The sequence below is a fragment of the Uranotaenia lowii genome, chromosome 2 (assembly GCF_029784155.1).
Source record: "Uranotaenia lowii strain MFRU-FL chromosome 2, ASM2978415v1, whole genome shotgun sequence".
Taxonomy (NCBI): domain Eukaryota; kingdom Metazoa; phylum Arthropoda; class Insecta; order Diptera; family Culicidae; genus Uranotaenia; species Uranotaenia lowii.
The window spans coordinates 121,659,123-121,673,381 of NC_073692.1; the positions used below are offsets into that span (position 1 = coordinate 121,659,123).

At 43.9% G+C, this 14,259-nt stretch overlaps 2 protein-coding genes across 6 annotated transcripts in view; both read right to left on the reverse strand.

Moving 5' to 3' along the window:
- The window catches only part of LOC129745322 (polypeptide N-acetylgalactosaminyltransferase 5), a 361,703-nt gene that overhangs the window by 188,659 nt on the left and 158,785 nt on the right, over nucleotides 1-14,259 (reverse strand). For all 5 annotated transcript variants that reach the window (XM_055738319.1, XM_055738318.1, XM_055738323.1 and 2 more), the window contains exon 2: nucleotides 7,297-8,154. In XM_055738319.1, the coding sequence (XP_055594294.1) occupies nucleotides 7,297-7,476 (180 nt within the window). In that variant the 5' untranslated portion in view covers nucleotides 7,477-8,154. The remainder of the gene's footprint in view (nucleotides 1-7,296; nucleotides 8,155-14,259) is intronic.
- Nucleotides 8,051-13,766, reverse strand: LOC129741815 (uncharacterized). Its single transcript, XM_055733605.1, has 2 exons — nucleotides 12,200-13,766; nucleotides 8,051-8,154 (listed from the first exon to the last, which is right to left on the reverse strand). The coding sequence occupies exons 1-2, from the start codon at nucleotides 13,764-13,766 to the stop codon at nucleotides 8,051-8,053; spliced, it is 1,671 nt and encodes a 556-aa protein (XP_055589580.1).

Below are 14,259 nucleotides of genomic sequence, written 5' to 3' on the forward strand. Positions count from 1 at the left end.
CCATTTCCCAGGTCTACTTATTATTTATTTACATAGTATTCCGTCTCACGACATAACTTTACGAACATAATTCCTAAAATTCACTCGGTTCATAGCAACTGTTCTCCAATTTCTCGGGCACCCCACGTTCGCCAGATCACGCTCCACTTGGTCTAACCACCTCGCTCGTTGCGCCCCCCGCTCGTCTTGTTCCTACCGGATTCGTAGCGAACACCTGTTTTGCAGGACAGTCGTCCGGCATTCTCGCAACATGTCCCGCCCAGCGTATCCGACCAGCTTTCACCACCTTCTGGATACTGGGTTCGCCGTAGAGTCGCGCGAGCTCGTGGTTCATCCTTCGCCTCCACACTCCGTTCTCTTGTACGCCGCCAAAGATGGTTCTTAACACTCGTCGCTCGAATACCCCGAGTGTACGCAGGTCCTCCTCGAGCAATATCCATGTCTCGTGCCCGTAGAGAACAACCGGTCTAATAAGCGTCATATACAGGTTACACTTCGTGCGAGGGCTAAGTCTTCTCGACCGCAGTTGCTTGTGGAGTCCATAGTAGGCACGACTTCCGCTGATAATTCGCCTCCGGATCTCACCACTGGTGTCATTGTCTGCGGTCGCCAGTGAGCCGAGATAGACAAAGTCTTCGACTATCTCCAGCTCGTCGCCGTCTATCGTGACCTTGTTATTACTGGACAAGCGGGTTCGGTCGGTCTCGGATCCGCAGGCCAGCATGTACTTCGTCTTGGACGTATTAATCATCAACCCAATCCTTCTTGCTTCGCGTTTCAGTTTGCGGTAGATCTCCCCCACCGCCGCAGATGATCTGCCGACTATATCAATGTCATCGGCAAAGCAGATAAGTTGACTGGATCTGTTGAAAATCGTGCCCCGCATTTCGCCCACCGCTCGTCGAATAACACCTTCTAGCGCCACGTTGAACATTATGCAGGATAGACCATCACCTTGTCGAAGCCCCCTGCGCGATTCGAATGAACTCGAAAATTCACCCGAAATCCGCACACAGCACTGCGTTCCATCCATCGTCGCCTTGATCAGTCTGATCAGCTTCCCGGAAAAGCCGTTCTCGTCCATGATTTTCCATAGCTCGTTACGGTCGATCGTGTCGTATGCGGCTTTGAAGTCGATGAATAGATGATGCGTAGGGACTTGGTGTTCACGGCATTTTTGGAGGATTTGCCGCAATGTGAATATCTGGTCCGTCGTAGACCGTCCCTCCATGAAGCCGGCCTGATGACTTCCCACGAATCTGTTTGCTTGTGGCGTTAGGCGGCGGAGTAGGATTCGGGACAACACTTTGTAGGCGCCATTGAGGACAGTGATCGCTCGGTAGTTCTCACAGTCCAATTTGTCGCCCTTCTTGTAGATGGGGCATATTACCCCCTCCTTCCACTCCTCCGGTAGCTGTTCTATGTCCCAGATCTGGATTATCAACCGATGTAGGCAATCGGCCAACCTGTCCGGGCCCATTTTGATGAGTTCAGCTGCGATGCCATCCTTCCCAGCCAACTTGTTTCTATTCAGCTGGCGAATGGCTTCCTTAACTTCACTCATCGTTGGGAGTGGCTCCTCTTCGTCGTTGGCTACGCCGGCGATGTACCTTCCCCCACCGTCTTGATCTCCTGCATGTGCGCCGTTCAGGTGTTCATCGAAGTGCTGCTTCCACCTTTTGATCACCTCACGATTGTCCGTCAGGATACCCCCGTCCTTATTCCGGCACATTTCGGCTTGCGGCACGAAGCCTTTGCGGGATGCGTTGAGTTTCTGATAGAACTTTCGTGTTTCTTGGGAACGATGCAGCTGCTCCAGCTCCTGGAGCTCCTCCTCCTCCAGGCGGCGCTTTTTCTCCTGGAAAAGTCGGACTCGCTGCCTCTTCCGCTGTCGGTGATTTTCCACATTTCGACGGGTGCCTCTTTGCACTACTGCCGCCCGCGCGGCATTTTCTTCGTCACCCTCCTACATTCCTCGTCGAACCAGTCGTTCCGTCGAGATCGCTCCACATAACCGATGACGTTCTCCACCGCACTGTTGATGGCTGTTTTGATGGTATCCCAACAGTCCTGGAGAGGGGCTTCGTCAAGCTCGCCCTCTGCCGGCAGCGCTGCTTCGACCGATTGCGCGTAGTCCGCCGCGACCTCAGGTTGCTTCAGTCGCACGATGTTTAACCGAGGCGGGCGCCGGTTTCGCTTGTTGTTCACTACGGAGAGTTTTGGGCGCATCTTCACCATCACCAGATAATGGTCCGACTCGATGTTGGCGCCCCGACAGGATCTGATGTCGATGATGTCCGAAAAGTGCCGGCTGTCGATCAAAACGTGGTCGATCTGTGATTGCGTTTGGTACGGTGATCTCCAGGTGTACTTGTGTGGGAGGCGGTGCTGAAAAAAGGTACTACGTACGGCCATTCGTTTGGAGGCGGCGAAATCAATAAGTCTGAGGCCGTTTTCGTTGGTCAGCTGGTGCGCGCTGAACCTTCCAATTGTCGGTTTGAATTCCTCCTCCTGGCCGACCTGAGCATTGAAATCCCCGATGACGATCTTGATATCATGTTTTGGGCAACGGTCGTATTCACGCTCCAACTGCGCGTAAAATTCGTCTTTGTCGTCACCGGTTCTTCCGTGGTGAGGGCTGTGCACGTTGATGATGCTGATGTTGAGGAACCGGCCCTTGATTCTCAACCGGCACATTCGTGAGTTGATCGGCCACCACCCGATCACGCGCTTTTGCATCTTTCCTATCACTATAAAAGCTGTTCCAAGCTCGTGTGAGTTGCCGCAGCTCTGGTAGATGGCACGACCATCTGGGTACGTTCGTACCGTGGAGCCCTTCCAGCATACCTCCTGCAGCGCTACGATGTCGAATTTGCGGCTCTTCAATTCGTTGGAGTGCACGTGGGTACTGCCCACAAAATTTAGAGATCGGCAGTTCCATGTTTCAAGTTTCCAATCGCTAATCCCTTTTCCGTCGCGTGGGTCTTTGCCGATTTCCATCCGAAATTTGTTGTTCGTTGTTCGTTGCTTATGTTTTTTGTAGTCACGGGCTCGCAAGGCCCGCAGCTAACCCCACTATCTCGTAGAAGGACCGTCGTGATGTTGCTGTTTTGGGTCCCGAACACCACCAGGACGTTGTTGCACTCCGCACGCCGCCCCTGACATGGAGAACAGACACGTAAGAAGCCCCCTGACTCAGTCTGCATGCGACCAAAGCATCCACCGGGGTTGGGTATCCGATCTCCGCTAAGGTTGCTCACACCCCAGCTAACACCACGGGGAGGTAGAGAATCGGAGTTGCAGACAAGAGGTGATATGACCACTACCCGAGGGTTGGGTGTATGGGGTCTCGAGTTGCACATTGTCTACTTCACTAGCCAGGTCTACTAGGCCAAGGAATAATTTAAGCTTGCATCTTGAATTATAAAGCGAGATTCAATTTTCTCTTACTATTTTAAGCTGCTCCAAGGTGTTCAAAATATACGAGCATATTTGCGATTGGCAACAGTTTTTTGCTTCTAATTAGGCACTAGGATGGGCTTGATAATTTTATTTAAATTTATACATAAATTTAACAGACGAAACCAAAACTTTTGTGAAACTACTAGGATAAATCAAATATTCAACCACATTGCATGTGGTAAATTCTACTCAGATAGAACAAAAACGATTGCCTGCATTTTAGTTATTTATTATTAAATTCAAGAACATTTTTGACACAAATATAGCACTTTCTTCTTACTTTTAAGAAAAAAAAAAAAAATACAGAAAAAATTATTCGTCACGGTTTCGAAGGAAATCTCGATTTTTTCCTGTAGCACGGCTTCGTCCATCGTTTAAGCTATCATATTCCACCAGGTTTTCATCTGATTGATGTCTTTGACAACCTTGCCCTTTGCCTTGAATCTCCTCTTCATGATTGCCCGGTATTTCTCAATAGGGCGAAACTGGGGGCAGTTTTGTGGGTTAAAGTATTTCGGAACAAAGTGGATCCCTTTCTCTGCATATCATTCTTAGACGACTTTGCTATAATGACAACTTGCCAAATTCGGCCAAAGCATCACAGGATGATCGTGGGATCGAATTAACGACAAAATTCGTTTTTGGAGACACTCTTTTTGGTATAGTTCCGACGTCATTGTCATATTTGTAACGAAAATTTTCGTTTCTTGTCGAAGCTGCAAATGCCCAGCCATATCATAAAATTTTGTGCAAATTTGTCGGCATAAACAAATTTAAATTTGGCTGGAACATCCCCTCGAGCCGTTGCCAAGTAAAATATAGCTTCCCAGCACGGATTTTGGCCACTCTAAATATTCTGTTTTATGATCTGTTTGGCTGTTTGCTAGCTCGATACGACTTGATTTCTCCCCGGAGTCGAATTCTCCTCACGTTACTGTGAGTGCCACCGAATTTTCTTGCCAAATCAAGGTCCGACAGATTGGAATTCCTCTTAATCGTCTTCAAAAACTTACCACGCAGTTTCCGGTCGACAGTAGGACTCCGACGATTGGCTTGAAGCTTCCGAATCGTTGTCAATGATTCCTTGTACCGTTTGATAACGCGCCATACGAAATTTCTTGGCAATTTTAGCTGTCTAGCTAGCCTAGATGCGGACCGCAATGGATTTTCCAAAAAAACTGTGCACAATTTTTTCCCTTCTTTCGGTTTCCATGTTGATTGTTTACAAAGTACAATCGATTTGCGGAATTTCATATATGCAAACGTGAAGCTGACGAAATTCCCGACACATGGGCGAAAAGAGCTTCCAAATCCGTCCACCAGGAGCGTCACAATATGAGCAAAAGTTTGTTCCAATTCTAAATGAAGCAAGCTTTATGAAGGCAAAGAATGATAATAATTTCGATAAAACAGAGCAGAATATATGTGAAGAAAATAGACTTTTACCTTTGCTTATTTCTGTTTCTATTCACCGATTAAATGAACAGAATACGGTCCAAATCTCTCGCAGAGAAAATAGACGGCTAGCGGGATGAATGTTGAAAAAAAACGCAATCGACTCCGAAACATATTTTCTAGTGGTCTTCGAAAATATTTTTTTCAATGATATCTACTGCCGTTGGAAGCATAAATGTTACTGTCACATGTTACAAAAAGACAAAACGAGAAAAAAGCTATCAAAGTTCCACAAAAATACTTCGCTGCTATCGCACAGTTTCGCAATTTTTGTTGACTTCAATGCCGTCCGACTATCAAGGACACGTACAGTATGCAAAAAAAGTTTATCCAGCCACCTCACAAATTTACAATTGTTATGTTTTTCTGGTGAAAATCAAGTTGATTTCATGAATGTTCCTCCACAATTTCTCAATCTATGTTTATTTATTATATTGCCATTGAAAATACGGCGTTTATATCTTTTCTCGGGGTTTTATGCGATAAATTATGAAAAAGGGTAAAAAATACGCAAAAAAAGTTTATCCACCCTCAAATGGATACTACGTTTTAGTGTGTAGCCTTCAGCTTTCTTGAATGTAAACATTGTGTCTAGCTATCATTTAGCGCTCTTGAAGTTTTCGTTTCGTGTTCTCAATTGGAAGTAATTGGTTGCAAAATGGCCAAAAAAGCACAAACTCCGATCAGCATCCGAAATTTGATTGTTGAACATCACAAAACCGGCAAAAGCTACCGTAATATCGTCGATATTGTCCAGCTTAATATAGATACGATTGGTAGGATTGTTCAGGGGTACAAACAGCGAGGTTTAATCTCACCAGCTAAGCGATCGGGGCGTTCTTCAAAGACTACAGGTCGAATTGACAGAGCTATCGTGAAGAAGGCAGAGCTGAGCCGGGGACTTTTAGCTTCGAAAATTGCGAAACAGATTGAAAGCGAATTTTTCATTCAACTGACATCACAATCCGTGCGAAATCGTCTTCATAAGAAAGGTCTTAAGGGCAGAGTAGCGCTTAAGAAGCCATGGTTGTCCGCAAAAATATCAAAAAAAGATTGAAGTGGGCCCTGGACCACATTTCATGGATCAGTGATGACTGGAATAAGGTGATTTGGTCAGATGAGTCGAAAGTAATGCTATTTGGGTCTGATGGTATCACTAGAAAATGGCGGCGAACCGGTGAAAGTTTGAAAAAGCATGGCGGTGGGGCGTTACTTAACATACATTGATTTTTCAGCCAACTGAGCATAACTTTGATTTTCATTTGCAGGTAGAGTCATGGTGAGGGGATCTATGGCTACATCCGGCGTTGGAGAACTTGAATTCATCGATGGAATCATGACCAAGGAGGTTTATTTAGATATTTTGAAGCGGAAACTACCAGTGTCTGCACAAAAGCTAAAGTTGGGGCGCAGATAAACGTTCCAACAAGACGGAGATCCGAAACACACCTCAAAGCTGGTTTCGCAATGGTTCAAAGAAAAGCGTATCAAGGTTATGGAGTGCCCAGCACAGTCTCCCGACATTAATTCGATCGAGCATTTCTGGTCAATTTTGAAAATTAAGGTTCAGGAGCAAAAACCGACAAGCGTCCAGCAATTGCGGCAGGTAATCTCAACTGACGACAAAACCACCCCCGAAACAACTGCTAAGCTTGTTGAATCGATGCCACGACGTTGTCAAGCAGTTATTGAAGCCAAAGGAGGTTACACGAAGTATTAAAGCTAAGTGAGCCAGAGGGGTGGATAAACTGTTTTTGCGTTATTTTATATCTTTTTTTAACATCATATCTCAAATGCAACAGAATATGTTTTTACTTGGAACTTGAATGAATTGATTTTGTTTTAACATAAACAATAAACTGAACAACAATTAACTGTGTTTCAATTTTCCGTAATTTTTTTTGGTAAATTTTTTGAAATAAATCTAGTTTTTCGCTGGGGGTGGATAAACTTTTTTTGCATGCTGTATGCCAAGTTTGGTGAAAATATTTTTAGACGTTTCAAAGTTATAATACGTTCATTTCATGAGTATGACAAATATAGGTCCAATCGTCTCAGTGTGACAGTAATGTGTCCATTTGTCCCTGTGTGACAAATTGACTTTGATTTTTGTTCAGAAAGTTTTAGAATAAACTTTATGTTTCGACAAAGAATTTCAATAATATGTATAAAATATGGTTGAAGATCTCTGGAAGCTATTCATGCACGATCAAAAATTCCTCCAATAGCAATCGCTTTCCTTCCAAAGCACTCCTAAGCCTTAAATTTGTGTTATTTGTTCTATAACTGATTTAAAACATACATACATATTTTAAACTTGGATCTTTTGAAAAAAAAAAGTTGGTTTATAACTCAACAGAAACAAAATTAGAAACTTACCTCAACATCGTACTCTCCGCTTCGCTTGCAGAGCCAACTGGAACCACCGAGACAATCGGCATAGTTCATAATCAGCACCACGTCGATCAGCAGCCATACTAGCGACGTCAGCAGCACGATCCGGCAGGTGTTGGTGCGGATTTTACCTCGAAACATTCTCGAGTAGTTGATGTTGCTCATTTCACCCTGCCCTCAACGTGCCCCGCAACACTTTCCGGGGTATTTCTTCTTCCAACGGCCGGAGATGAAGTTATTACTATCTTCCCGTGCCGGTGCTAAACGTCGGAATGTGTGGCTTATTCTCTGGCCTTTCCCCTTCTTGGGCTGTTTCGCTTTAGCCCGCCACCCTGGTATCACTTATTCTTCCGAGCCCAAATATTTCCGGCCTTTACCGTCGACGGGCGAGCAGGAATTAAATTTCATTAACACATCATCTATTTCCTTACCGGATACACACACTAGAATTTTCCACCAGGGCTACGCGATTCGCACCTGCATAGCAGACATACCCGCATGCACTACTCACGGATGACTGAGCTGCATCGGCAAGCGCCCAAAGCCAAAGCCAAAGCTTTCCTCGGACCCTGGAAAACTCCCACACCACAAACTTTAACACTGGCAGCAGCGAGCCGGGAAGAATTCGGTGGTTACGTCCTATCACTAAACATCGACTGCCGCCGGCTTCAAACAAACCAGGCAAACAACACAAAACACTACTGAAACTAAAACACTTTAAAAAAAAAACCAAAACGTACTATATTCCACAATTGACGCGCCACCTGTAACAGCGCAATCGGTCAACGGCCAGTAGCAGCGCGGGCTCGTTCACTCCAAACACGATAACATTTTTACCGGCAGCTGTAATGAAAAAGAAATGAAAGCAAAAATTAATAAAACTGTCCCCACTAGGTGGAAAGCCTTCGCATGAAATGCATCAAGCAAAAAAAAAAAACAATCCAACAACTCATTTCCCATAACGAATGGACGCAGCAAAACGCAAAGTGCGGCCTTCCTTCCGGTGTTTTCCTATCTCTCGCTCTCTGTGACCCGGTCATTTCCAAAATAACTGGGCTGCCGGACCCGAAAGTGTGGGAGGAACGAACCACGGAAATGATGACACCGACGAATCACTGGTTTCGGTAAATGAGTTTTTGAAATTTGTTTTGCTCGGTTAGCTACACCATTTGTTTGTAGGCTCTCGTTGTTGCAGAAAGCTGAACGGAACCTAGGAATGATGAAGATAACAACAATATGTTCCAGATAAACGCGAATGCTGGAAAAACGTGTTGGGAAAAGTCTAGATTTGATTGATGGATAAGTTTTCTCTGTGGTTGAAATGACCATCTATTTAAATAAAATTAGAAAGTAATATTAAAACAGCCAGTCTAAAGGACATTCCCTACAACAATTTCTAAATTTTGAGAAGCAGCACCTTAACTCAAATTTCAATGATTCGGTAATTACCGGGATACTGTTATATTAAGGAGTGTATTCGAAAATAATGCATTATTTTGTTTTGTGGATAGCTTTTGAATGCATGGATGCAAATTGATAAAATTTTCAGCGAAGCTACCTGGTGATGAAATGTTTACATGTACAAATTTTGTGTGAGATTTTCGTCTTTAATATTTGGGCAATACGTGCGCCATCTATAATGCATATCTACTATTAACCATCCTTTATTCAAATCACAGCTATTTTTGATTACGTTTTCTGTTCCTTCTAAATAACTCCACCTTTTGAATTTGGTCGAAGTTATAACAAATCTCGTCGATTGTCCTCCTTCGGCACAAATACCTACTACATATTTGACTTTTTATCACTCAACCACAGTTTTTGAGTAATGGCACGATTCCAGATTCAATTTAAGCACAGTATAAACTTTGTACGACCTATTCAGTCTTCTTAGTATTTTTTGCTATTCATCGTGTCAATCGTTATGAAACACTGAGTGATTGGCAGTTTTCACAGATCTTTAGCGTCCTCAAGTACTAGACATTAAATTTTTCAATTTTTTCTCCTTGTTCATCTCCGGGAAATACAGGCGAGACTCGTCAACGAAAAGTTTCTGTTTGGAAACCTGCCAAGTGACCGCAAAAGAGTTCGTTTTGTTGTCATTAGGAAATTTTCCTAAATAACTCCCCACTAGCAGTCCAAATATTTTGTGCACGATTTGACCACCGTATTTTGTTATTTTATCAGTGGGCAGCTTTTCTACCTTGTAAAAATGGTGTCATGTATGTTTATTAGTTAGTTAGACGAACCAGCAGGCTTGCAATTTCTCTTACGAGAATCACCCACGTGCTCGGTTTTCGATTCTCGGTAGAGATTCTCTGAAACGCACCGCAGAGATTTTTAGCCGAACCTCTGTAGAGAATCTGTAAATCAACACGACAGAGCTAACGCACACTACAGTGAAAAAATGTTTTCACCACGGAGAGCGACAGCGTCGGCAGCTGGCTTGGCTTGTTGCGTTTACCAACACATACGAAGCTGAACCACTCGCCCGAAACATTCATCGTTGTTGATGCTATTATTATGCACACCGTCGTGTTTGTTTTTGTCTTTGCTTTTTGGTGGCTTCAACTAGTCGGTTCTGTGTTTTCACCGGGGTGCTCTACAGTGACAAATCCTCGCACGCCGGAGCTAATGAACTAAGGTGTGTGTGGCTTTCGAAACCGGGGTGCGAATAATGTGTGGAGAGGATCGAAAAATCTCACCCGGGTGATTTGCAACTATCGCACGAGGGTGTTTTTTTCTCCGTTCTCCGTTTTTCTCGGTAGAGAATGGCATCTCTGCGAACCAGTTAGAAAAAATCATTGTTTTCATCACTTCCTCTATTGATATTTTCGTATTGAGCTTGAAAAAAACTCTACCATTCCTTAACTTCATGAAATCAATCACTTCCACTTTTATTCAAAGTTTAGCTTACTATTGATTCCTTTAAGACTTTACCATGTGAACTTTGGCTGAAGAGTTGATTTCCAGCTGTTTTTGGGTCTCCTAATAGGATTTTCGATCATGCCCAAAAATGTTTGTCAATGAACTTCAGTATTGAACGCTATCCCAAAAACCACTTTAAAGATTGTCACCAAATACACGTACACTAGACTACCCCAAATTTGTATGGGAAATTTATTTATTTATTTATTTATTTATTTATTTATTAATCCATCGAACTAAAAGTCTAAATGGATGAGATGGGAAAAGCACTAGGCATAAGAACCCATCAATGGCAAGAACAATACATTAGCATTACAATAGTTTGTCAGGAAAGAAAATTGAAATACAGAGATTATAAAATAAAATAATACTAAGATCTAACATGAGATACAGAATAAAAATTAAAATCATCTTAACATTGAAGTTCGTAAGCGGTTCAACAAAGTATCTACGGTCAAATGAAAGTCAAATTCACTGCATCTATCATTAAACACTGCACACATTGCACGAATAGGCTCTTTCTGGCCGTAGAGCGTTCGATGGAATCTAAGCCAAAGAAATTCTCGGCTTCTCAGTTGTCTGGGAGTCACGTTGAAGTCTATCCTCGCAAGAATGTTTGGAGCATCAATGCATCCGAGCAGCAATTTCCCAACGAACACCGCTTTGAGGTATTCTCGTCGATCAGCAAGAGTATCCAGTTTCAGCCAGGAGCATCGTTGCGTATATGATGGAGATTCATCAGGTACTGGCCAGGGGCAAATTCGAAGCACTGAGCGGGTGAATTTCGCTTGTACGGATTCGATTCTATTAACCCAATTGTCATGACTAGGGCACCAGATGATAGCCGCCGATTCAAGGTGCGAGCGAACTGATGCACAGTACAAAGTCCGTAGGCAGCGTAGGTTCGTAAATTCTCTGGTCGTTCGCAGAATAAAACCTAAATTGCGGTTCGCCTTGGCAATGACATGATTCAGATGATATTCAAACGTCATTTTTGAGTCCAACAGTACACCTAAATCTTTTATAACGGAAACTCGTTCAAGCGTGGAATTCTTCAAAGTGTAATTCCAAACCAACGGACTCTTTTTCCGCGTAAAGCTGATGATATTGCATTTCACCAAACTGACCGTTAAGCAATTCAGATCACACCACTCCATAAATTTGTTCAAAATTTGTTGCAACTCCAAACAGTCGGTATAATTTTCAATCTTCCGATAAATTTTGAGGTCATCAGCATACAGCATTCTGCAGCCCGACGGGAGGGCGTATGTAACGTCATTGTAATAGATACAGAATAAGAGAGGTCCGATATTGCTACCTTGAGGTGCTCCGGAGCTATACTGGAACACAAAAGACTTAGCATTTCCCAGTCGCACAGTAAGAAAACGATTCGTGAGAAATGATTCGAACCAAATCACGAGTCCGTCTCCAAGCCCAAGCTTTTTTAATTTCGCTAGGAGTAAACGGTGGTCAATGCGATCAAAGGCAGCCTTGAGGTCAGTATATATTGTGTCGACTTGACCTCCTTTTTCCATGGTACGGATGCAAAATGAAGCAAACTCCAGTAAATTTGTATTTGTCGAACGTCCAGGGTAAAAGCCGTGTTGATCGAAAGAAATGTACGACTTGACAGCGGTGAAAAGTCTCTGTGACATCAAAATTTCCAATACCTTTGAACAGGAACAAAGGGAAGTGATTCCTCTGTAATTCAGTATGTCATGCTTGTTGCCTTTCTTGTAAACTGGAAACATATATGACTTTTTCCATGCACTTGGAAATTTATCAGAGTGAATAGACAGGTTGAAGATTGTCAAGAGAGGCTTCCACAGGGCATCAAGGCATTTTTTCAGAACGTTGGACGGAATTCCATCAGGACCAACAGAAGTTGACGATTTAAGCTTTGATATAGCAGCTTTAATTTCGTCTTCCGAGAAGTCAATGGTCATTGAATTGAACATACTGCTGGGAACGTTCTGAAGGGCTTCAACGATGGCAGGTGACGAGGCGTGCGATGTACTGAATACGCTGGCAAAATGTTCAGCAAAAAGGTTACAAGTCTGCTCTAAGTTGGACGATTTATGCTCGCCCAGATACATCTCCGATGGAAACCCAGTTTCTTTTCGCTTCTCATTGACGAAGGACCAAAAACGTTTCGGGTTGTGCTTTAACGTATTTTGCATGCGCTCGACGTGCTGAGCATACCGGAAACGATTGTAGCGCTTGTAGTTGCTGCTTGCAATATTGAATCGGCGTTTATCAACCATAAAAGCACGTGACAAGCGTCTTATTGCGGCTGCTCTTATGCGTTTCAGCATACGCAAATGGGAATCAGACCAGGGTGGTTTACGAACAGGTCGCTTCATCGGTACGTGTTCTCCAAACGACTCGTGCAATGTAGTGGTAAAGAAGTCCACAGCAAGATCAACATCAGTAGCATTTTCAATATACGACCAGTTTGTGTGCAGCAATATTTCGGATATTTGCGTGAAATCAGCTTTGTGAAAATTTAGTGAGCATGTATCAGTTGTGCTTTCAAACGGAGTGAAACCAGGGTAGGTCAAGGTGACGAGTAGGGGTGGGTGATGATGATCCACTTCAATTAGCGGTTCCATTGGGGTTGAAACAATGCAACTATCTCCATCCAGCTCGTTCACGAAAACTAAGTCGAGTGTGCGACCACGAGAGTTGGTGACTAGATTCATCTGTCGATTGCCCAGAAGTTCCATCGCATCTAGGAGAGCCGAAGAACAGGTGCTGAATGCCGATGTTGCCGGGTCAGGGTATGCAAAATTTGCAGAGGTATTTAACCAGTTCAGAAGCGGCTGATTATAATCACCAAGCAAGATGTGTCGATCGTTGGGACGTAAACAATCAGCTACAGCGGCCGCTGAGTTGAGATGAGCATCAAAAATCGACGGATTGACAGCATCATTTGGACTGATATAAACAACGCCTATGTACATTTTCTGCTCGCCCGTCTCGATAGTCACCCACAGATGTTCAATGCTTTGGTCAATCCCAGTGAGATCAGTGAGAGGGGAAGACGTAAGACGGTTGGACACAGCAACAAGAACACCACCACCTCTTCTTAGACCAGTGCTGACAGGATCACGATCGCGACGATAAACGTTGTATTGATGACCAAACAGCTGGACCGAAGTAATCTCGTCGTTCAACCACGTTTCAGTGAGCACGATGACATCATATTCGGAATCCGAAACTGCCAAAAACAGTTCCTCAATTTTGGTGCGTAAACCTCTAACATTCTGGTAGTACAACCGCAGAGTTGAGCTGGAAAGTGGACAACAATCAAAGGGCGAAGATGCCTGATCATTAGAGCATAAAAACATACCTGCAGTGGCAGGTTGGAAGGCCTCTTCACTAGTGTTACACACAGGGCCCAAGCGACTACGATGGCTACGACATTCTCTGGATACCGGCTCGCCTGTGGTAACAGATCGGGGACCTTTCAAAATGCCGTAAAAGATGCGCTCGGGATCAGAAGTTGCAGAAAAACGATGATTCATATTCAATTGTCGATATCCGTCAATCCGTTCCTTTGATCGGGGGTTTCGATGCTCAGAGGATTCCAAGGTTTGTTGGGCACGTTCCTTCCAGAGTTGCGAAAATCGTTTTTTGGTAGGCTCACAAACTCACGGACCTTCACACTTTGCGGCCACGATGAAAGCAGAAGAGCCTTATCCTTCAACTCAATATCCACACCGATTTTGTAAGAAACAAACGAATATCTAGAGTCGTCGACATTTCTTGGGACAAGTCGGAAAGTTTCGATATCGTTCGTTGTGTTTAAACACCGTTTCGTTATTTTCACAACATCATCGTCGGTGATTTTTGGATTGAATCCACTAAGATAAATCAAAAATCGAGGTGGTGGTAACGCAGCAGCAATGGGGCATGTCAGAAGCAAATCGCTCAGATCGATGTCACTGGTCCCGTTGGAAGTAGATGATCGCGGAACAAGGTCTACTTCAACAGGCTCGCCATTAGGACCGCAACGTC